Raw genomic sequence first — 23,104 nt, forward strand, 5'->3', positions numbered from 1 at the left:
GTATTTTGCAGAGAACACTGAGGGGTGGGCAGTCCCTTGTCCAGGTACCTTGGCTGGTAATGGCAGAGGCAGCATGGAGCCTGACCAGCAACACTCTCTCCCAGCTTCACTAATTTCCTGCAGACACAAAGGAATGGCTTAGAGAGTTCCAAAAAAGCCACCACATTATTAAATAAAGGAAGAGGTGATTCTTTGCAAGTTCAACAAGACCAGAGCAGATCTTTGCCAACACTGACCCCCATGAAAGAGAAAACATCATTAGAATATTAGTAATGAGAGAGTGATTATAAGCATAAATTCAGAAAACATTAAAAATTATATGTTGAAATTTTCTTTTTTTTAAGTATATTTTATTGATTATATTGTTACAATAATTCCAATTTTTTTCCCCTTCGCTCCCCTCTGCCCAGCACCACCCCTCCCCCAGCAATGCCCCGCCCCCAACCTGCCAGTCCATGCCCATGGGTCATACATACAAGTTCTCTGACTTCACCCTTTCCTATAATCTTTTTTTAATTAATTAATTAATTAATTTTTTAAACAATAAAAAATAACAATCCCCCCCTCTCAGACTTAAGACCCTTTATAATCTTATAAAGGATAATAAACGAAGTCTCGAGCTCCTCTACCTGCTTCAAGCTGGACATGGTCATCGTCCTACCTACCCTTGGGTCCAGAAATACCTAATAAGTGTTGGGGTGTGGCGGGGGGTGGCCTACCAACATGTGGAAGGATCGTGCAGACTCCAGGTCAGTTGGCTGTCCCTGGACAACAGCGTGCTTGGTTTAACAGGCTGGCATCCTTGTTGTATTCTGGGGGCAACAGATTTGGCAACAAGGTTAAAAGACATCATTCAATTCATAACCACTAGATGACAAAAGGCAGGTATTAAGTTTTCAATGTCCCACATTAGGGGAAAAAAAAGGGCTTCTTTGGAGGAAGGTGTGCAAGGCACATCACACCTGTCCAAAACGCTTTTGCCCATTATACTTAGTTTGGGCTGAGGGAAATAGTTTAGGTTTCCCCCCTCTCAGACCTCTGGGTCCTTTCTGTCCAAGCCTTTAGGATAGAAAAGAAACCAGTTTTAAAGTGAAGCACACAGACCACCCCATTCTTCACCAACCCAGCCACCTAGTTCAGCCAAACCATTGAGTCTCAGGAAGCAGTGGTGTGGACAGGATTAAGTGAGGCTTATACGTACAGTCACTCAGGTAATGAGATCATAGGCTTATGCCCTTTGAAAACAGAAAACAGATGTGAATTTATGCAACATAACCCACAGAGTCTCTAAATCTCTAAGACTGTCTGATTGGAAAAACATCCAGTTGCAAGGCATTTGATATTCTTCTTGCCTATGAATTAAACATCTTTGATGATTCCACAGACATACTTTAACTTTCAAATGAAAACAAACTTTAAATGAAAAGAAACTTCAAATACGGTTAGCTGCACTATTTTATAGTCTTACTACTGAGCATCGTGATTTTCCTTGAATCACGATTTTTCTCCCTAGGATTACCTTCCTTGTCATTAAAGGGACTGCATTAAGTCCATTTTTAATTTATCTGGTTCATTTGCATAAACACAACAAGAGCAGCAAATGATCACTTATGATCTTTAGTTCTGCTTTTCTGGAACTTACACAAGGAACATTTAGTGTGACCTTCAGTTTGCCCTTCAGGGCACAAAAGCTGAGCCACATACCTGCCATTCAGCCTTGCCTGGAAACACCTGTTTTTTTCCAAGTCTTTCAGGTTTCCATTGTGTTTTAAGGTCCCTTCTGGCCATCTTTCAGGAAAACAGCCTTCGTTCCTTCCCTGGAAAGATGGCCATAGACCACACAACCAACCAAGGAACCAGGCCTTTTATCTCATGGGCTTTTATTACCTTCGAAAGTCAATCCTAGTTCCTCAGGGCTTTTTGGTAACAACCAGAGCCCAAGCGTGTCTCCTTTAGGCATGACATTCCAGTCAAAGTCTTGGTCAACAAAACCTCTATTAACAATTGGTCTTATTAGTTTTATGCAAAGAACCTTATGTCATTACTTCTTAAGAATGCCAAACTCTGGAGGGATCAGATAGGGAGAAAAATATACAATGTGAAGGAAAATCCTCGTTCTTCTAATATTCACTAAAATTGCATTTCCATGCTTTATATCTTCTTTTTTTCCCCCACTAAAATTTTGTTTGCTTTTCTGTTACAGTTGTCCCACTTTTTTTCCCTATTGCTTCCCTGCACCCTGCCCAACCCTTCTCCCACAGTCAGTCACCACCCAGTTGTCCATGTCCATGGGTCATTTATACATGTTCTTTGACTAGATCTTTCCTCTTCTTACATCCTTCTCTTTCTCTCCCCTCCCGCTTGTCACTGTTAGTCTATTCCTTGTTTACTTACCTCTGGTTCAATTTTGCTCATTTGTTTGTGTTGTTCATTAGTCTCCCATAATAGGTGATAGCATAAGGTATTTTTCTTTCGTTACCTGCCTTATTTTGCTAAGCATAATTCTCTATAGTTCTATCCATGTTGTTGCAAATGGTAGAAGTTCCTTCTTCCTTTCTGCTACATAGTACTCCATTGTGTAAATGTACAAGTTTTTTGATCCACTAATCTACAGACGGGCGCTTAGGTTGTTGCCAGTGCTTGGCTATTGTAAATAGTGCTGCTATGAACATAGGGGTGCATAGGTTGTTTTGAATTTGTGTTTCAGGATTTTTTTGGATATAATCCTAGCAATGGAATTGCTAGTTCAAAAAGTAGTTCCATTTATAGTTTTTTGAGGAAATTCAAAACTGTTTTCCATAGTGGCTGCACCAATCTTCATTCCCACCAGCAGTGCACCAGGGACGCCTTTTCTCCACATCCTAACCAGCACAATTTGTTTATTGATTTGTTGCTGATGGCCATTCTGACTGGTGTGAGGTGATATCTCATTGTGTTTTTTATTTTCATCTCTCTAATGGCTAGAGATGTTGAACATACTTTCATATGTCTATGGACCTTCTGAATGTCCTCTTTGGAAAAGTGTTTGTTCAGGTCCTTTGCCCATTTTTAATTGGGTTCTCTGTCTTCTTGGTGTTGAGTTGTGTAAAGTCTTTATATATTTCGGAGATCATTCCTTTTTCTGAGGTATCATTGGCAAATATATTTCCCCGTATGGTTGGTTTCCTTTTCATCTTGCTGATGTTTTCTTTTGCTGAGCAGAAACCCTTTAGTTTGATGTAGTCTCATTTGTTTATTCTTTCCTTTATTTCCTTTGCCTTAGGAGATATATCTGTGAAAATGTTGCGATGTGGGATATCTGAAATTTTCCTGCCTATGTTTTCCTCTAGGACTTTTATGGTGTCGTCACAGCTTACATTTAAGTCTTTGATCCATCTTGAGTTTATTCTGGTGTACAGTGTAAGTTGGTGGTCTATCATTTGTTTCCAAAAACTTTTTGATTTCTTCCTTGATGTCATTGTTAATCCATTCTTTATTTAATAGCTAACCCATTATTTAATAGCATGTTATTTATTCTCAATGAGTTTGACTGTTTCTGAGTTTTTCCTTGGGGTTGATTTATAATTTTAAGCCATTGTGATCTGAGAAGATGCTTGACATAATTTCAATTCTTTTGAATTTCTTGAGGCTTATTTTGTGTCCTAATATGTGGTCTATCTTTGAAAATCTTCCATGTGCACTTGAAAAGAATGTATATTTTCTTCTTTGGGGTGAAAAGTTCTATATATATCAACTAAGTCCATTTGATCTAGAGTGTTGTTCAATGCCTCATATCTTTGGTGTTTATTTGCTTCGAAGAGTCCATTGTTGACAATCGGGGTTAAAATCCCCTACGATGAGTGTGTTGCTGTCTATATCCTTCCTGAAGTCTTTCAAGATTCTCCTTACGTATTTGGGTGCTCCTAAGTTGGGTGAATATATGTTACAAGGATTATATCTTCTTCATGGATTTTTCCCTTAAGTATTATGAAATGCCCTTCTTTTTCTCTTTTAATGGCCTTTGCTGTGAAATCTGTTTTGTCTGATATAAGTGTTGCTACCCCAGCTTTTTTTTCATGTCCATCCTTTCACTTTCAGTGTGTGTAGATCGTTTTTTCTAAGGTGGGTCTCTTGTAGACAGCATATATGTGGGTCATGCTTTCTAATCCATTCAGCTACACTATGTCTTTTTATTGGAGCATTTAATCCATTTACATTTAAGGTTATTATTTATAGGTACTCATTCATTGTCATTTTCCCCCTTTGTGCTTGTGTTCCTCTCTGTGTCTCTCTGTTTCTTCATATTCTTAAAGCAGACCCTTTTTAGTATCTCTTGCCATGCTGGTTTGGTGTAGCTGTATTCTTTTAGCCTTCTTTTGTCTTGAAAACTCCTTATTTCACCTTCCATTTTGAAAGAGAGCCTTGGTGGGTAGAGTATTTTGGTGTAGGCCTTTGTTTTTCATTGCTTGGAATATTTTTTGCCATTTCCTTCTGGCTTATAGTGTTTCTGTTGAGAAATCTAATGATAGACTTATTGGAGCTCCTCTGTATGTTATTAGTTGTCTCTCCTTTTAGGGTTCTCTCTTTGTCTTTGAATGTTGTCATTTTAATTATGATGTGTCTTGAAGTGAGCCTGTTAGGGTACATCTTCATTGGGACCCTCTGTGCTTCCTGGACTTGCCTGACTCTTTCTTTCCTCACATGAGGGAAGTTTTCTGTCATTAGTTTTTGAAACTGGTTTTCTATCCCTTGCTCCTCTTCTTCTCCTTCTGAAATTCCTGTGATGCGGATATTATTACGTTTCATGTTGTCCTGCAGCTCTCTTAAAACCTTTTTATTCTTTTTCAGTCTCTCTTTATTTTGTTGCACTTTTGGGAGTATTTTTCTACATTGTCCTCCAGCTTGCTTCTCCATTCTTTTGCTTCTTCTAACCTGCTTTTAATTCCTCCTATTGTGTTCTTCAATTCAAAAATTGTATTCTTCATTTCCTCCTGGTTCTTATTGATAGCTTCCATGTACTTTTTCACGCTGTTGTAATTCTTAGTTAAGTTTCTTGTAGTTTCCCTGGAGTTCCTTGTAGTTTCCCTGGATTTCTTTGTAGTTTTCCTTGAGCTCTCTGAGCTCATTGATCTTCCCCATAATCCATGTTTTGAATTCCATATTTGATAATTTGCTTCCCTCTATTTCATTTAGCATTCTTTCTGGGGATTCTACCTTTCCTTTTGATGGGGGGTTGTTTCTCTGTCTTCCCATTTTTGTGATTCTTACTGTTTGTTGCTGCTTCTTACAGTGATCTGCACTTCCTGGATCTGCCCCTGGTTGCATCAGATCGTGTCCCAGTCTGGGCCTAGGCAACCTGCTAGAGATCTACTGCCTTCGTCTGTCTCCTTAGTTCTTAATCTATTCAATCTGTGATTTGCCCATCAGGCTTAAGGACCGAGGGTGTGGCAGCTTTATTCCTGTAGGCAGGGCTTTTGCTTCCCCTCAGGCTGAGGCAGCTCAGAGGGGAATGGTCTCCCTGCAGTATTGTGAATGAGTCCACACTGGGACCCAGTGGTCTGCTCCCTCAGTTCTCCCCTCAAAGCCACCTCACCAAATTCTCCCCAAGCGTCTCCAGTCCTCTCTGCCTTCCCTCTGCTTGAACCCAGGGTAAGTAGGGGTCAAAATATTTTTGTGTGCGATCCACTTAAGAGCTCTTTTTCTCCAGCTCTTTCTCTCCAGCTAGCAAGAAACCCTGTGGCTTTTGGCTTTTCACAGCTGGATACTATTTTACTTTCCACTCTGTTGCTGTATGCTGGGAATCCCAGCTGGGGTTTATACCCTGTTCTTCTCAGGTGGAACGCCCAGCTGCTGAGCTGTTTCTCAGTCCCTTCAGCTGCCACCCGTGGGAGCCCATCCAGCCCTTTCACGTCTCCACACTCCCTACCGGTCACATTGTGATGTAGTGGCCTTTTCTGTCTCCCTGTGATTATAAGACTTCTCTCCAACTAGTGTTCATTTGGTTATTCCAGATGATTTCTCCACAATTAAGTTGTAAATCCAGACTTGTCCTGGGAGGAGGTTAGTGTAGCTTCCACTTACTCCTCCACCATCTTGGATCTCTTGGAATGTTCTCTTGTTACATTGGAAAATCTGGATTAAAGGATAACTTTTTAAAGAAGATTTAACTTACTAAAGTTGACTCAGAGAGGCAGGAAACCACAATAGAGCAGGAACTGTGGATGGAAGGAGACAGCCACTCCTCACAGAGGCAGGAGACAAAGACAATATCAGACATCAATTCCAGCAAACCTGTAAGGAATGAACTCAAACCTGAGAGAGTCTAGGAAAAAATAGGAGAAAGTAGTGAGAGTTCAGAAAGGTGATCAGAGACAACATAAAAAAAAAAAATCAATTTCTCAATAACCAGCAATAACTGGTTCAAAAAGTTATGGTGGATAAAAAAATTACAATTCAGAATGCAATAAAAATTGAGAATGAATTTAGTTAAAAGTCTAGGATGTTTACTGAGAGAAAACTATAAAATTGTACTGAAGACAGAGAAGGAGACTTGTTTAAATGGAAAGATATCCCACAGTTCTAGATGCCATAATGATGTAAGATATAAAGTCTCTTTAAAGTAACCAACTTAAATCAAAATTGCAGTGGAATATTGGCAAAATAATTCTTAAAGTTTTCTAGTAGGAAAATGAGTCAGAATAGCCAAGAAATTTTTCAGGAAAAAAAAGTAAAAGAAACGGTGTATTTGTTCTAGGAGATAGTAAAACATTTTAAAGTCATGTGAGTTAAGATTATGGAACTAGAACATGACCTGTGGGATGAAGCAACAGTCTTGAAATAGACCCAAGTGTGTATGTGAACTTGGCATTTAATAGAGGTGGCATATCAGGGGAAAGGGGCTGTAACAGAATTCAATTTGGTTAGGATACTATTCTGTATAAATTACAGGCAAAACTGCTGAAGTGGACACACAAAAACAAAGTGGTTTTGACCAAATAGAGGTTTGTTTTCCTTTTGTGTTCATAGGTAGAGGTGAGTAACTCATACTGAGAGGGCAGCTCTGCTGTCCTCAACCTGTAGCATCCATTCTGGGTTCAGGCAGCTGCTGTGGGTCCTGGATCCTCCAATAATGGAAGAAGAGGGAGCTGGTGTGCGTCCCTCCCAAGGACCTGTTCAGATGACTTCTCTTCCCACTGTTCTGGCCAAGGAGCTGGGGTCAGCTGAGTTGGCTCTGGCTCGGGTGGTCTGTTACCAGGAGGAGAATGGAAATGGTGGAAATGGAAATAGGGAATATTGGTTTACTTCATATCCAGCTTTAGACCCTTTCCAGACAACCTAAATGTTCAATAGCAAAGACAATGCTGAATGTTCCCACAGAAAATAGATGTAGATTGCTCACAGTGTGGCACTGAGTAAGCAGAAATCATGACAAAGTTTTTATTTGTTCATATTAATATTAAAACTATAAAGGGAAAGATACTGTAAACAAAATTAGAGACAGATTATAAGCTGGGAAAAGATCTAACGTGTTATGTAGGTTCAGTCTGTAATGCAAGAAGAGCTGTTAGAGTTTACATGGAGAAGGATGGTCCTAGTAAGAAATGAGTTTGTTCTTCTCAGAGGTTTATGTGGCAGGATGGTGGGGGAAGTCTGCACAGGGAACACTCACACCATTCACAGGACCCTGTAGATCCAGGTCCCTACCCCTTTATTCTTAAACTGCTGGGGCTAAATTGTCTACATTTTGCTTCATAAATTTGAGAGTTTTGTATGTGGCATTTGTACCATGTTTCTGTGGCCAGTTCATTAATAATCATGTTATGTGGCTATAAATAACCTCATGTTCGTAGAGCTCAGGTTACTGCCACATGAGTTTTCTGTAAACAGATGAAAAACCTTATGGCTTTTAGGGCTTTATCTACATATTCATGGATTTATCTACCTACTTATTTATTGAAATAATATACGGTGTGCAAGTATAAAAGAGTGTTATAAAATAAGGAAATATGTACTCCATTTTTATAAATTATGTAAAAAGACATTTTTCTTCCTCAAAGTGCGTAAAATATTTAGAATGAGAATTGCCATATATTAACATTTTTTCTCTGGTTATTGTAGGTAATCTTTGGTTTATCCTTTTTTAAATATTTTAAATTAAAAGAAAAGTTCCTGTTTCTTTATGAGTAAAGATAAAACTCTACTTTGAAAAAAACAATCTTTTACTTTTATAAAATTTTCTTTTTAGTGATAAGATGTTTCCAGCTTTTGGTTTTGGAGCCCAGATACCTCCTCAGTGGCAGGTAAGGGGAAATCCCGACATAAAACATTTGCTTCCTAGAGAAGCAAACCAGTCTCATTAGCCCCTGTTTCCTCTTTTTAGGTTTCACATGAATTTCCCATGAACTTTAATCCATCCAACCCCTACTGTAATGGTAAGTTAAAAAAGTCCACACGGACATTGTAAACCAAGAACCTCACTGGTATTTGTTTTTTCCCTTGTGGTTTAAAGCTACTCAGATTCCCTCTCTAGGTTTCTCTCTCTCTCTTTTTTTAAATCCTTACCCAAGGATACATTCCTTGATTTTTAGAGAGAGAGAGAGAGAGCGAGAGAGAGAGAGAGAGAGAGAGAGAGAGAGAGAGAGAGAGAGAGAGAGAGAGAAAGCATCCATGTGAGAGAGAAACATCAGTTGCCTCCTGTACATGCCCTGACCGGGGACCAAACACACAACCTACGTATGTGCCCTGACTGGGGATTGAACCCACAACCTTTAGGTGAATGGAACAATGCTCCAACCAGCTGAGCCACCCAGTCAGGACTTTGGGTTTCTTTTGTGACATATTTACTTTTCTGTCACATGAAGTGGAAGAATTGCACGCAGTTGGTGGTGAGAGTGGCAACGTCACTATTACGATGATGAAGAACACAGGCTAAGTTCTTCTGCCTTGAGAAGTTTGATGGAACAACAGAATTCTCATTCTTGAGACTAGGTCAATAAATATAGTCATACTCCTTTCACGTATACATTGATTTTAAAATAAACCTTCAGTAAAATGAGTAGTTGAGTGTATGGGTCTTTTGAAGCTCCTTGGAGGAGCAGACACTCTCTACAAGGAAAGTGTCCAGCACCAAATCATTGTACTCAGTCTTCCGCAAGTGGGTGGGTGGCTTGAAGAGCAAAGGATTTGGCCCCAGGAGTAGCTTCCCTTTGTGCAGGAAATGAAGGCTAACATTGTGGTTCATACTTTCCTGATACTTCAAAAATCCAGATGCTTTCCTCCTTTACCCCATTGAGCAATTAACCTAAAATGCCAAGACTCCCACAGAATTATGTAAGTTTGGAGGAGGAAAAGAAGATAGGAGCAGAGGCAAAAAAATTGTAGACAGTAAGCTGACTTTCTGTAACAGGTCCTTTGGACAATTATAGAATGTGCAGATTTTGAACAAAAGAGCCTGTCCTCTCCTTCACGAGGTACAATAGAAACACGTGAACATGGTGTTGGGAGAGTTTGCAGCAGGGCTTCTCCTTTTTCTAGAACACTTTTTCCACACAGATTGATTCATTGCTCCTTTGATGCACTTCAGTGGCTGGTGGTGACCTTATATCCATAGCCATTTGAAACTGGGAATATTATTATTTTCAAGAAATGTGTTTTATGCTTAAGATGAAATTGGAACCATCTTTGGAATCTGTAATTAAGTTTCATTTATTGCCAATGAATATAGATAACCTATGGGATAAATTATTTTAGAAGTTCATTTACTCTGAGTAATATGAGCCCATGTTTGGGCTGCCATCAAATGCAACTTTTCTACTTCTGTTCATAATCAGGAAAAAAATCCGTTTGGTTTTGGGCAAAGGAGATGCTGTACAGAAAAAAGCCTTATATTAAGACAAGGAAGTTGATCTTTTTTCCTAATAATCATGGAATTTATTTGCCCAGAAATAACATGTCTCGTTGTTCTTGTAATGCAAAGGAAGGATTTTGGCATAATTCAGCTTTAGTGAAGGAACTGAAGGTACTTGATATCTATGGTGAAATTTAATAGTTTATACACCTTCAGACTTCCAGTCAAGATGGAAGCATAGTAAACATGCTTTGCCTCCTCACAACCATAGAAAGAATTACAACCAGATCTCAAAAACAAATAAAAACCAGAACAGTAAGAAAATTGAGCTAGATGGAAGTGCAACAACCTAGGATTTAAAGCAGCCACATTCATCCAGATGGGTAGGAGGGGTGGAGTCATGGAGACAGAGTGGAGAGGCGGTGTGGCGTGGATAAGTGATGGTAGTGACAGAAGGAATGGTCCCACACTCACATGTGGTGGATAAAATTCGGGAAGGATACCCTGGGAGTGAGTGATCCCAGCCCTGGGGCAGACTGTACAGCCCATGGTTCCAGCATGGGGAAGATAAACCCCAATTACCTCTGGTTGTAAAAACCAGTCAGGGTTGAAGAGGCAGAAGAAACTGTTGTATTTTTGCTACTTAGAGGGCCAACATGGACTTAGAACGTATGCAACCCCCAGGGCATCAACTGGAAGGGCACCAGTTGCATACAGGAAGTGGGTAAAGTGACTGGAAAGAGGGCAAGTGCTGGGCAAATCACCAGAAGCTAGGCAGCAGTATTGTCCCCTCTCCGAGCCCCCCACCACCCACAGAGCCACAAAGTGGTGAAGCAGGTAGCCCCACCCTGGCAATTACCTAAGGCTCTGCCCTACACAATTTACAGGTGCCTTTGCTACTTAGGCCACACTACTAAGACAGGGGAAATAACAGCAGCTCTACCTAATATACAGAAACAAACACAGAGAAGCTGCCAAATTGAGGAGGTAAAAGAAATATGGTCCAAATGAAAGAAGAGAACAAAACCGTAGAAAAGGAACTAAATGAAACAGAGATAGCTAACCAATCAGATGCAGAATTCAAAACACTGTGATGAGTATGCTCAGAGAACTCATTGAGTACTGCAAAAAAAATAAAGGAAGAAATGAAGGTTACACAAAGTGAAATAAAGCACGGAACCAATAGTGAAGGAAAGGAAGCCAAGATTCAAGTAAACAATTTGGAACAAAAGGAAGAAATAAACATTCAACCAGGAAAGAAAGAATAAACAAAAATGCAAAACAAACAAAAACGAGGAGAGGCTTAGGAACCTCTGAGACAACTTTAAATGTACCAAGGTCTGAATCAGAGGGGTGCCAGAAGAGGAAGAGCAAGAAATTGAGAGCTTATGTGAAATAATAATGAAGGAAAACTTCCCTAATTCGGGGAAGGAAATAGACATACAAGTCCAGGAAGCACAGAGTCCCAAACAAGCTAGACCCAAAGAGGACCACACCAAGACACATCATAATTTAAATGCCAAAGGTTAAATATAAAGAGAGAATCTTAAAAGCAGCAAGAGAAAAGCAGAGAGTTACCTACAAAGGAGTTCCCATAAGACTGTCAACTGATTTCTCAAAATTTGCAGGCAAGAAGGGACTGGCAAGAAGCATTCAAAGTGATGAAAAACAAGGACCTACAACCCAGATTACTCTATCCAGCAAAACTATCATTTAGAATGGAAGGGGAGATAAAGTACTTCCCAGACGAGGTAAAGCTAAAGGAGTTCCTCATCACTAAGCCCTTATTATACAAAATCTTAAAGGGACTTATTTTAGAAAAAGAAGATTGAAACTATGAACATTAAAATGACAACAAACTCACAACTATCAGCAACTGAATCTAAAGAAAACAAAATAAAACTAAGCAAACAACCAGAACAGGAACAAAATTATAGGTATGGAGATCACTTGGAGGGTTATCAGCTGGGAGCGGGAAGGGAGAGAATGGGGGAAATGGTGCGGGGATTAAGAAGCATAATTAGACGGGGATGTTAAGAATAGAATAGGAAAGAAGCCAAAGAACTTACACACATGACCCATGGATGTGAACTAAGGGCAGTGATTACTGGCGGGAAGAGAGGTAGGTACAGGGCGGGAGGGAGCAAAGGGGAAAAACTGGGACAACTGTAACTGCATAATCAATAAAATATACTCAAAAGTAGTTTGTATACCTTCAGACTGGAGGGCAAGCTAAGATGATAGAAGTGGAAGAAGCTGTTATTCTTGTGGTTATGGACTCAATTTGCCACAGCGTGTGTCACTGCAGTAGGATCCTGCTGCTGGTGTGTGTTCAGTATGATTTTTCTTACTAGTGGCTGACTGACCCTAGTTACAGCCTCATCTTTGCAGGTAGAATCTCCTCCAAGTATGAAGGTTATGTTCTTAAGGGCTGCTCATGAGACCATTTTTTCCTAAGTTCAAAGTTACTAAGAGGAGTTTATGGGAACTCTACAATTTTGAGGGGAGCAACTTGGTCCTCTGAAGATTTTAAATTAAGTCCATGCTTCTCTTCTTGTTACTCTTTATATGTTGCACGTTTTTAAGCAAGAAACTTGTTTGGGTTTTACATCAGCAGTCTTCTGAGATTACTTGATGATCTCAGCAAGTATCATGGGGAATTTCTAGCGGATTTCAGTATATTAACTGTGTCTAACTCTAATGTCAGGGTGGATTTAGTAGGTGCCTGTATGGCACTAATATCACATCAGCATTGCTTTTACCAGGAATGTTGTTCAGCTTTCACCAGGTTGTATTGTTAGAACAAACAGTCTCTAGATCTCAGCAACTTATTCTACTTCACTTACCACTGGGCCACAGCTCTGCTCTGTTTCTTCTCTGTCTAGAACTTGGGCCAAAGGAGCAGCCACCATCTGGGATGTACTGCTCTCTGGCAGAGGGAGAGCAAGCAGTGGGTGTGTTGAGATGTGGGTGCCTTGTCCACTTACATGTATGGCTCACAGCTGGTCCAGGCTCTGCCCAGGTCCAGCCCATAGCACCCCAGCAGGCCCCAAAGTGCCCAAAGCCTGTAGTGCGACCCAGACTCAGAAGTGGATGTATGGAGCTCCTGCAGCTTGCTGTGCCATGCTTGACTTCTGTCAGCAGTTTTTAACCTTTTTCATCTCATGGCACACATAAACTAATGACTAAAATTCTGTAGCACACCAAAGCATATATTTGCCTAGCTGATAAAAAAAAAAAAAAATAGTGTAATTTTGATTCATTCACACTGGACGGCTATTTTTATGTTGGCTGTTGTTAATTTTTTTGTATTTGACAATCTAAAGGAAAAGAGGTCAGTGCCCCTAACTAAATCATCAAGTATTGCATGTTTTAAAAATTCTTGCAGCACACTAGTTGAAAATCACTGCCCTAAGTCATCTAGGAAACCCTGGACTGGAATTACAGTAGGATCATAGCCAGCTGGCATTTTTGTGGAGCCTCTGGCCACATACATATACAAGTATTTTTCTATCTAATCAATCACTTTTTTTCACCTCCTAATTCAGTTGTATGATACAGCGGCTCTTTCATGGTTCTTTTTCCATAAGAGTCTTATTCCTAAAACACATCAAAATCAAGCACTGTAACAATTCTGAAGATTAATGAATAATTTTACTAAAATGAAAAATATGCCTTCTTTTAGGGGAGGGGAGGGTTTCTAGGATTTTGAGATGGAGCAGAGCTACAGAGGTCTGTGATATACAGGGTGGGGCATGAGTTAGGTTTACAGTTCATACAGAAAGTAATAAAATAATTAATAGTAATACAATAATAACACAAGGATAAAATCTGTTTTGTGTACTCACAACTGTAAGCCTACTTTTGCCCACTCCTGTATAACTTTAGAGGAACTCCTTAATATAGAACTTCTAACTATTTAAAGCTCTGTTGATATGTATATATAATTAAATTAGGCAAGTGGTGAATAATGAACAGTTGTATCACATGTGAGAATATTCAATACTGCTTTTCTGGTCTAGGGATCCAAGGCATCGTGGAGGCATATCGGGCCTGCCTTCCTCAGATAAAACTCTATGGACCCACGAATTTCTCCCCAATCATCAACCACGTGGCCAGGTTTGCTGCTGCAGCTACACAGCAGCAGACAGCTTCGGTAAGTGCTGTCACTGGAACAGGGAGTTGTTGGTTCATAGTTGCTCCCAGTGCCACTTGTCTGTTGATTTGACTGTCAAGATACAAAGGCAGAACATGAAGTGATGGTATAGTCATCCTCAATTTGGGAGTAATGTCTGTTGTATTAGTGATCATTACAAACAAAACAAGAACAAGAAGGCCTTACACCCATGAGTCTTCTCTGTCTTTTGAATTGTTTTTTTTAGATTGGCTCTACCCCAAACCCGCAAAATGGAGGTAGACCTAACACACAAATTAATTACTTATCACTTGAGTTGCTGTTGCAGAATTACTCACTGTACTAAAAAGGTTTGGATTAGACAGCCCTTACCTGTGGGACCTCGCGTACTATCTCTCTCCTAGCTTCAGTATTCTCACGGGTCAGGCAGGGAAAACTACCTCATGCAGTGTCCAAAGTGTGAAATGAGATTATTCATATCAAGTGCATAGGGCCTGGGCCACAGTGAACACTCAACACAGGTTAGCTATTGTTACAAATCTTACTCCTATTCTAAATTTGAATGATCCAAATGATGGAGTCACAATATTATGTAACATTTTACAATTATCTAAAAAGATTGGTCAGAGATGACAGAACTGAGAGGGTCCCCCTTCCCACCCCGAACCATATCTATTTTTTTAACTGAATTGTGTTTGATAAACAATCTTTCATCAGAGTTGCCACTTGCTCCCTTGACCAATACTTTGACAGATTGAATACTTCAGTTAAGTCAGTGTGATTATTCCTGTGCCTTTCCATTTCTTGCTCCCATTGATTTATGCCCACCCTATTTTGTGGTCTGTTGTACTTCTAATGAACCTACAACATTTCTATCAGTAAATCCCCTTGTCATCAGAGATCTCAGACTATTGTTAGATGGTGTCCTAGGTGGAGACTGGTGAGGAAAACGAGCAAGAAGGACATTAATGGCTCATCAAGGCGCAGATGTCAACAGCCATTGCCTTTATTGCATAGGAGCTCAAGCTGCTCATGAGACTACTTTCTCTTTGGCAGCAATATTTTGTGCTCCTAATCATCACGGATGGTGTGATCACAGACCTGGACGACACCAGGCAAGCTATCATCAATGCTGCCAAGCTGCCCATGTCCATCATCATTGTTGGAGTGGGAGGTGCTGACTTCAGTGCCATGGAGTTTCTGGATGGTGACAGTGGGAGTCTGCACTCCCCATCAGGCGAGGCTGTCATCAGAGACATTGTCCAGTTTGTGCCTTTCAGACAGTTCCAGAACGTGAGTACCGCTCCTCCTACTTGCCAATCCATAACCAGGTGCTTGAGTAGGAGCTGGTGAAGGTGTGAGAATGTTCCATTTGAAGAGCCCTGATCAGAGGGGTTGTTTTGCTTCAGGTTGTACACTTGTGTGCCTCTTACAGTCTGTGATAAACCATTAAACTGGTGTTGTGAATGTCTTAAAATATATTTTATCTTCACCTCTGTGACAACAGAAAAAGTATATAAATATGTGATGAATTTACCAAACTGGAAGTTGATTTGATGAAAATCTCTCAGGAGAATGTTTTACCCAGTTTATTCCAATGGCAACATCTTTTAAAACTGGTACATTTATATAAGCAAGGTCCCACCTCACAGGATCCCCATGTTGCCCTTTTGTAGCCACACCTATCCCCTCCCACCTTCATCCCTCCTTACCCCTAGCAACCAGTAATTTGGTCTCCATTTCTATGATTTTGCCATTTTAAGAATATTATAGAAATGGAATCATATAGTATGTAACCTTTGGGACTGGCTTTTTCACTCAGCCAAGCTAGTGTATTTATTCCTTTCCATTGCTGAGAAGTGTTCCATACTACAGGTGCACCAGTTTGTTTCAGGGACATCTTCAGTTTCCAGTTTTGCCTGTTGCATACAAAGCTTCTGTTAATATCATGTACAGGTTTTGTGTGAACGTTTCTCTAGGATAAGTTACCCAGAAGTGCAGTTTCTGGGTCACGTGATTTTTGCATGTTTAATTATTGAAGAAACTGTCAAACTTTTCCAGAGTGGCTCTGCCATTGTACAACCCCACCAGCGATGTATGGGGCAAGGTGTGGGCAGGGTGTGAAATTAAGAAGCAGTGATATTAGGGGTCTTTGTGGTAACGAAACAGTTGTGTATTTTGATTGTGATGGTGTTTACACAGATCTGTCCAGATGATGGAGACCCATAGAACTGCATGTTCACATGCACACACACATACACACAAGTGCATGTGACACTGGTGAATCTCAGTAAGGTCTGTGAACTGTACCAATGTCACTGTCCTGGTTTTGAGATTGTTCTGTTGTTATAGAAGCTGTTACCTTTGGAGGAAACTGTGTGTAGGTACATGGGACCTCGCTGTATTTTTTTTGCAACTTCCTATAAATCTGTAATTATTTCAAAATAAAAAGTTAAAAAAATTTTAATATCTAATGAAAGGAAGACCCACATTTAGAAGTTAAAGACTAGTAACAGCAAAAAGTCATCACACACCAGAAAATAACGATAAATGTCAGCGGGATAGTAAAGCATTCTTTAGCTTATTCCATGTTCTCATATTGTTCCTAAGACAAGATGCAGGTCTAGGAATGGGGATTGCTCCTCTTTACTGACTGATGTGGTATTCCTAGTCTTCATCAAAAGGGCAGTAAACATTTGGGTGCTAATGAAATCATCTGATTGTTTTTAATAGGCTCCCAAGGAGGCGCTGGCTCAGTGTGTCCTGGCAGAGATCCCCCAGCAGGTAGTGGGCTACTTCAACACCTACAAGCTCCTTCCACCCAAGAACCCCGCTACTGCCACCAAATGAAAGTCCACCTGCCTCCCGCGATCATGGACATGGTGGACATGCCTATGTCACATACTTTCACCCCAGCATTTAGGGTGTAAACTTAGTTCTCTACAGATTCCATCTACCTAAAGCATTCCTTTTATGCTTTTTTTGGAGGAAAAGTGCTAAGTTAATTTTTTCCCAATCAATTCAGTGGTTGCTTCTGATTTCTAGTAATTGCAGTCATGCTATTTGGATTAGACACTCATGGGAGAAAAGCCTATTTTGTTGTCGTGATTGCTTACTTTTATGGGATGAAAATGCCGTTTTGAATGTTTGTCAATAGAAAAAATGAAAACCTGTTGGGATGGTGCAATTTTAGGTTCCTATGCTTTGTGTGTCACAAGACTATATCCATCTTAGTGACAAGGCTTCTCAAAGTAGTTGACACTGGATTTGTTCCTATAACAGTTCAGGTTCATTGCTTTTCTGGGGGCTATAAGTGCCCACACCTGCACCTGAGTTTGTGGCAGGGTAGACATGGCTCAATTCATAGCCCAATTCACAGTGCAGCAGCAGCTACCAGGACTTCCTGCAGGGTGCTGAATGACAAGGCACATACCCAGTCCTTATGACAGTTAGTGACCACTGCTTTGTGTGAGTGGCCATCCGTATGTGCTGCTCAGTCCTTTCTGTGCATGTGGAACAGCATCCATGAGACCAGGGTCTGCATCTGCAGGCGATAGCTTGTCCTAGAACCTCCATTATTAGAGCATTTTTACTGGTGTTTGTTAAGATAGCTAAGACTGCTTTGTCCGAGAAAGCTATGAGGACCAAACTAGAATTCCATTTCTTTTCACTAATGAAAGACTGCTTATTAAGAAAAGAGTTTATACTTATGCTTTGCTTGCTAAGGTCCCTCCCATATGTTGATTCGTGCATAATCACTTAGACATTTTCTCTTTTTTTTAGTAACATTTTTAGTCTTAATTTTAAACTCATGATAATGGTTAACTATGAATCAAAATTGTATTTCCCGTTTTAATACTGTGCTATTTCCTAAGTCCACAATATACTGCATTAAGGATAAAATCTGCAATGACTGGTGTGGCTCAGTTGGTTGGAGTGTCATCCCATAAACAGAAAGGCCGCCAGATGCATTCCTGGTCAGGACACATGTCTGGGTTGCGGGTTTGGTCCCTAGTTGGGGCATGTGCAGGAGGAAACCAGTCGATGTTTCTCTCTCACATCAGTGTTTCTCTTTCTCCCTCCCTTCCCCTTCCTCTAAAAATAAATGAATAGAATCTTTGAAAAAAAAAGGAAGAAAAACTTTTAAAAAGCGTAAAACCTGTTATAACTTTTAAAAATCCAACTTTTGCCTTAAGATAAAATGCACTTCACATGCTTTTTTTAAGAGTAGAATTTTTTTCCCTGATTTTTACTCTTTAGAACATATTACTAAGCAAACATTGTATCATCAGAATAGATTAAGCAATGACTTATTGAGGATCCCTGTGCCAAGTACTGTGCCTATCCATATATTGGCCAATCATCTTTAAGAATTCAACATTAAAAACTTATATTGATCACAAATCCTCAAGTGGATGCATCCAGTGCTATGCTGATATGCCATTCAGTCCTTAAACTTGCCTTAAAGCTTGTGTCTCTTGTTCTATGAAACATCTGGTTCTTCCAACAGTTTAGAGCCTTTGTTGTCCTGTGTTCTAATTTTATTTGGCTTGGATACGATACATGTATATTGCTGTGGTTTTCAGAATTTTCTTTTTTAAACACACCTCTAGATCCCTCCTCACTCCCTAACACTTAACCAGCCCTGCAGCACTGTCATCTCCTGCACAGGGTACTGGGGACCACTGGGCATGATTGGTCATCAATTCACTGCTCGAATCACAGTACTTCTGACACCACTGTCCAGCTGATTTGGTCTTCACAATGTCATATTCTGGCTTTAACCAGAATTGTTTCCTTTTTAAAATTAGTTACTTAGTTTTAATTTTTGATGAGGTTCATCAATACAGTAGTCCCTCTCTATATCACAGTTCACTTATCGCAGCCTCACTGTATCGTGGGATTTTTAAAAATTTTATATCTAATTATTTATCGCGGGTTTTTCGCTATATCGCGGGATTTTGCAGTACTGTACACGTGTGTTGTTAAAGTTATGTAGGTTTAAGAGTGTAGAATACGTTTAAGAACATAAGTAGTGTTTATGAAAGTGTGGAAAAGGTTAATAAGGGAGTGGGAAAGGTTAATAAGGGACTGGGAACAGTTTATAAGTGTGTGGGAAGGGTTTATAAAGCCTTAAAATATATATAAATACTAAAATAAATGTAAGGTTCCTACTTCGCGGATTTTCACCTATCACGGGGGTATCTAGAACACAGTACCCGCGATAATTGAGGGAATACTGTAGATGCTGTCTCATAAAAATTATGATTCCAGAAAATTAGGGTAATGGATACCTTCTTGCAGTTTTGAATAAAAGCAGTTACAAAATTATTTTATAAAGTCTTTACAATTCCTATGTTTCACCTCATCCATGTGATTTAATATTGTTTTATATTAAAATAGTCGCTTTCCCTGTTGTGTCACCATTCATTTAAGTGCCATTAGTTCTTAAAGTGAATTTAAAGAAACAACGACCAGACAAATTATAAGCATATGCTGTGGTGACGGTGCCCTGGGTGGATGCACTGTTTCTCGCACATGCCTGTAAGGAGAGGACATGTACCAGTCAGCACAGTCAGGCCACAGAGACAGAAGAGTCGAGTCCAAAGCTTACCCCTGTCCACTGTCCCCAAGCAGACTCTGCCCACTGCTGAGAATGCCTCATCCTCATGCTCATGTATTTCCTGAAAAGTCATCTTGGTCAATCTCTGTGTATGCAGTTGACAGTCATGGAAGTGACACATAAGAGAGACATCTGGCTATGATTGCAAGAACTGTTTTGTGCTTTTTTTTAATGTCATCCTTGCCAGTAAGTGTATAGGTTACAAATATATTAATTGATGTTAAGTATATCTTCCATTTGAATTCCCTTTGAATAAAGTTATTTTTTGATGTGTTACAGTAGTGCCTTATTTTCATTTTTATTCTTCCCTAAATGTTATCAAAACCAGTACAAAAGTTAGAAATAAAGTGAATGTAGTATATTAGGAGGCCTGTGAAAGAGTTTGGGTGATGTTATTATTTTGTGGGGTTTCTTAATTTAAAAGATATCAACTGCATTCAAGATACTTTTCTGGATACAGAAGGGGAAGGTTCTCAGCTTATAGCTAGGGTGGACTGGGAAATAATGCTGCTCGTTTACTAGTCATGTTAAGCAGGATAATATATCTACTTAACTAAAAAAAAAATTGCTTCCCTTCTGTTGTAGTCACTGGGAAAGGCCTTGGGAGTACAGTGGTGACCAAGGCAGCCACAGTCATTGCCTTCGTAGAAATAGTGGACTGAGATGGGGCAGAAAGAGAATGTTAAATGAGTGTTATAGAGACGTGAGATCAGAGTGTGATGTAACATATCATAGGGTGACCTGACCCATCTGGCCCGCAAGGAGCACCTCCCTGAGGACGTGGTTTTTAAGCCGGGACCTAAATTTAGCTGGTTAAAGAAGGTAAAAAGCATTTGTGAAGGTGTCAAGTCAATAGCAAGTATTTAGATAAATGTTTTAGGAAAGGAAAAATATTTAAGTTTGCTGGAATATACAGTGCATGTGGACTTGGTGATGGGGTCACATCCAGGGCTACCTGAGGCATGCAGGGAGTTCAGACTCAGGCTAAGGGTCACAGGATGCTACTGAATGCACTTCAGCAAACAGGTGAAGTGTCTGGTGTAATGGCTTTGCCTTGGTCCACTCACAATGGAGACTCCGCTGTTTGGTCACACACTTACTAAGTGTCTGATTGTAGGTCAGGTTCTGAATTCTGCTTTTTCTGCCACACCTGCCTCCACCTCAGTGATCTGTTAGTGCTGTATCACATGAGGCGTCTCATACCTTATGCTGACACAGATCCTCAGGCTGCAAAACCCTTGCTTTTATTTACTTATTTTTTATTTTTTTAACTTTATTGTTTTTCTATTAGTTGTCCCACTTTTTCCTTCTTTGATGTCCCCCCCGCCACTCAGCCCACCCTTTCTCCCACAGTAGTCGCCACCCCATTGTCCATGTCCATGGGTCATTTATACTAGTTCCTTGACCAGAATCTTCCCTTCCTTACCCACTTCTCTCCTGCCCCTCCCCACCCCCCGTCCCCCATAACTGTTAGTCTGCTCCTTGTTCACATGCCTCTGGTTCAATCTTGCTCTTTGTTTGTGTTTTTCATTAGTTTCCTGTATTACGTGATATCATATGGTATTTGTTTTTTGTTGCCTGGCTTATTTTGCAAAGTATAATTCTCTAGTTCCATCCATGTTGTTGCAAATGGTAGGAGTTCTTTTCTTCTGCATAGTATTCCATTGTGTAAATGTACCACAGTTTTTTGATCCATTCATCTACAGATGGGCACTTAGGCTATTCCCAGCAATTGCGTATTGTAAATAGCGCTGCTATGAGCAAAGGGGTACATAGGTTTTTTTTAAATTGGTGCTTCAAGTTTCTTCGGGTATCATCCCAGTAATGGTATTGCTGTTTAAAGGCAGTTCAATTTTTAGTTTTTTGAGGAACTTCCATACTGTTTTCCATAGTGGCTGCACCAGTCTGCATTCCCACCAGTAGTGCACTAGGGTTCCCTTTTCTCCACATCCTCGCCAGCACTTGTTTGTTGATTTGTTGATGATGGCCATTCTGACTGGTGTGAGGTAATTTCTCATTGTGGTTTTTATTTGCATCTCTGATGGCTAGTGATGTTGAGCAATCTTTCATATGCCTCTGAATCCTCTGTATGTCCTCTTTAGAGAAATGTTTGTTAAGGTCCTTTGCCCATTTTTTAATTCGGTGTCTGTCTTCTTGGTGTTGAGTCATATAAGTTTTTTATATATTTTGGAGATCAATCCCTTGTCTGAGGTACCATTGGCAAATATGTTTTCCCATATGGTTAGTTCACTTTTCAACGTGCTGATTTTTCTTTTGCTGAGCAGAAACTCATTAGTTTGATGTAGTCCCATGTTTTTATTCTTTTCTTTATTTGTTTTGCCCTAAGAAATATATCGGCGAAAATATTGCTACATGGGATACCTGAAATTTTCGTGCCTATGTTTTCCTCTAGGGCTTTTATGGTATCACGGCTTACATTTAAGTCTTTGATCCATCTTGAATTTATTCTGGTGAAAGGTATAAGTTGGTGGTCTAGTTTCATTTTTTTGCACGTCCCTGTCCAGTTCCCCCAGCACCATTTTTGAAGAAGCTCTTCTCATTGCATTTTATGCTCCTTCCCCCTTTGTTAAATCTTAGTTGACCATATAGCCCTGGGTTTATTTCTGGGCTCTCTATTTAATGTTCCATTGGTTTATATGTCTGTTCTTATGCCAGTGGTTTTGTAATATAGTTTGATGTCTGGTATTGTGATTCCTCCTGCTGTGTTCTTCTGTCTCAGGATATCTTTGGCTATTTGGGTCTTTTTTAGTTCCATGTAAGTTTTTGAAGTACTTTTTCTAGGTCTGTGAAATATGTCATTGGTATTTTAATAGGGATTGCATTGAATCTGTAAATTGCTTAGGGTTGTATGTTGCTGATTCTTCCGATCCATGAACATGGTATATGCTTCCATTTATTTGTATTTTCCTCAATTTCTTTCTTCATTGTTATGTTGTTTTCTGAGTACAGGTCTTTTATCTCTTTGGTTAACTTTATTCCTAGGTACTTTATTTTTCTTGTTGCTATAGTAAATGGAATTTCTTTTCTTAGTTTCCATCTCTGATATAATTGTTGGTGTACAGAAATGTCTTTGATTTCTGAATATTGAGTTTGTACCCTGCTATTTTGCCAAATTCACTTATTAGGTCGAGTAGTTTTTTAGTGGCGTCTGTAGGGTTTTCTATGTACACTATCATGTCATCTGCAAATTATGGCAGTTTTATTTCCTCTTTTCCAATTTGAATGCCTTTTATTTCTTCTTGTCTGATTGCTGTTGCTAGAGCTTCGAAGACTATGTTGAATAGGAATGGACAGAGTGGGCATCCTTGTCTTGTTCCTAATCTCAGGGGGAATGCTTTCAGTTTTTGTCCATTGAGTATAATGTTGGCTTCAGGTTTCTCATATATAGCCTTAATTATGTTGAGGTATGCTCCCTCTATTCCCATTTTGCTGAGAGTTTTCATCATAAGTGAGTGTTATACTTTATCAAATGCCTTTTCAGCATCTATTGATATGATCA

The 23,104-nt window shown here is 39.8% G+C and overlaps 1 protein-coding gene across 4 annotated transcripts in view; it reads left to right on the forward strand.

Moving 5' to 3' along the window:
• CPNE3 (copine 3) overlaps positions 1 to 23,104 on the forward strand; it is an 89,799-nt gene that overhangs the window by 42,809 nt on the left and 23,886 nt on the right. For 3 of the 4 annotated variants that reach the window (XM_090283810.1, XM_090283809.1, XM_090283808.1), the window contains 5 exons: positions 8,225 to 8,279; positions 8,360 to 8,411; positions 13,849 to 13,982; positions 15,018 to 15,254; positions 16,695 to 16,745. In XM_090283810.1, the coding sequence (XP_090139936.1) occupies positions 8,225 to 8,279; positions 8,360 to 8,411; positions 13,849 to 13,982; positions 15,018 to 15,254; positions 16,695 to 16,745 (529 nt within the window). Of the gene's footprint in view, positions 1 to 8,224; positions 8,280 to 8,359; positions 8,412 to 13,848; positions 13,983 to 15,017; positions 15,255 to 16,694; positions 18,086 to 23,104 lie in introns of those variants that run through there. The other variant, XM_090283811.1, reaches the window with a different exon arrangement.

Source organism: Furipterus horrens, unplaced genomic scaffold, assembly GCF_987537825.1.
Source record: "Furipterus horrens unplaced genomic scaffold, mFurHor1.1.pri manual_scaffold_7, whole genome shotgun sequence".
Lineage (NCBI taxonomy): Eukaryota > Metazoa > Chordata > Mammalia > Chiroptera > Furipteridae > Furipterus > Furipterus horrens.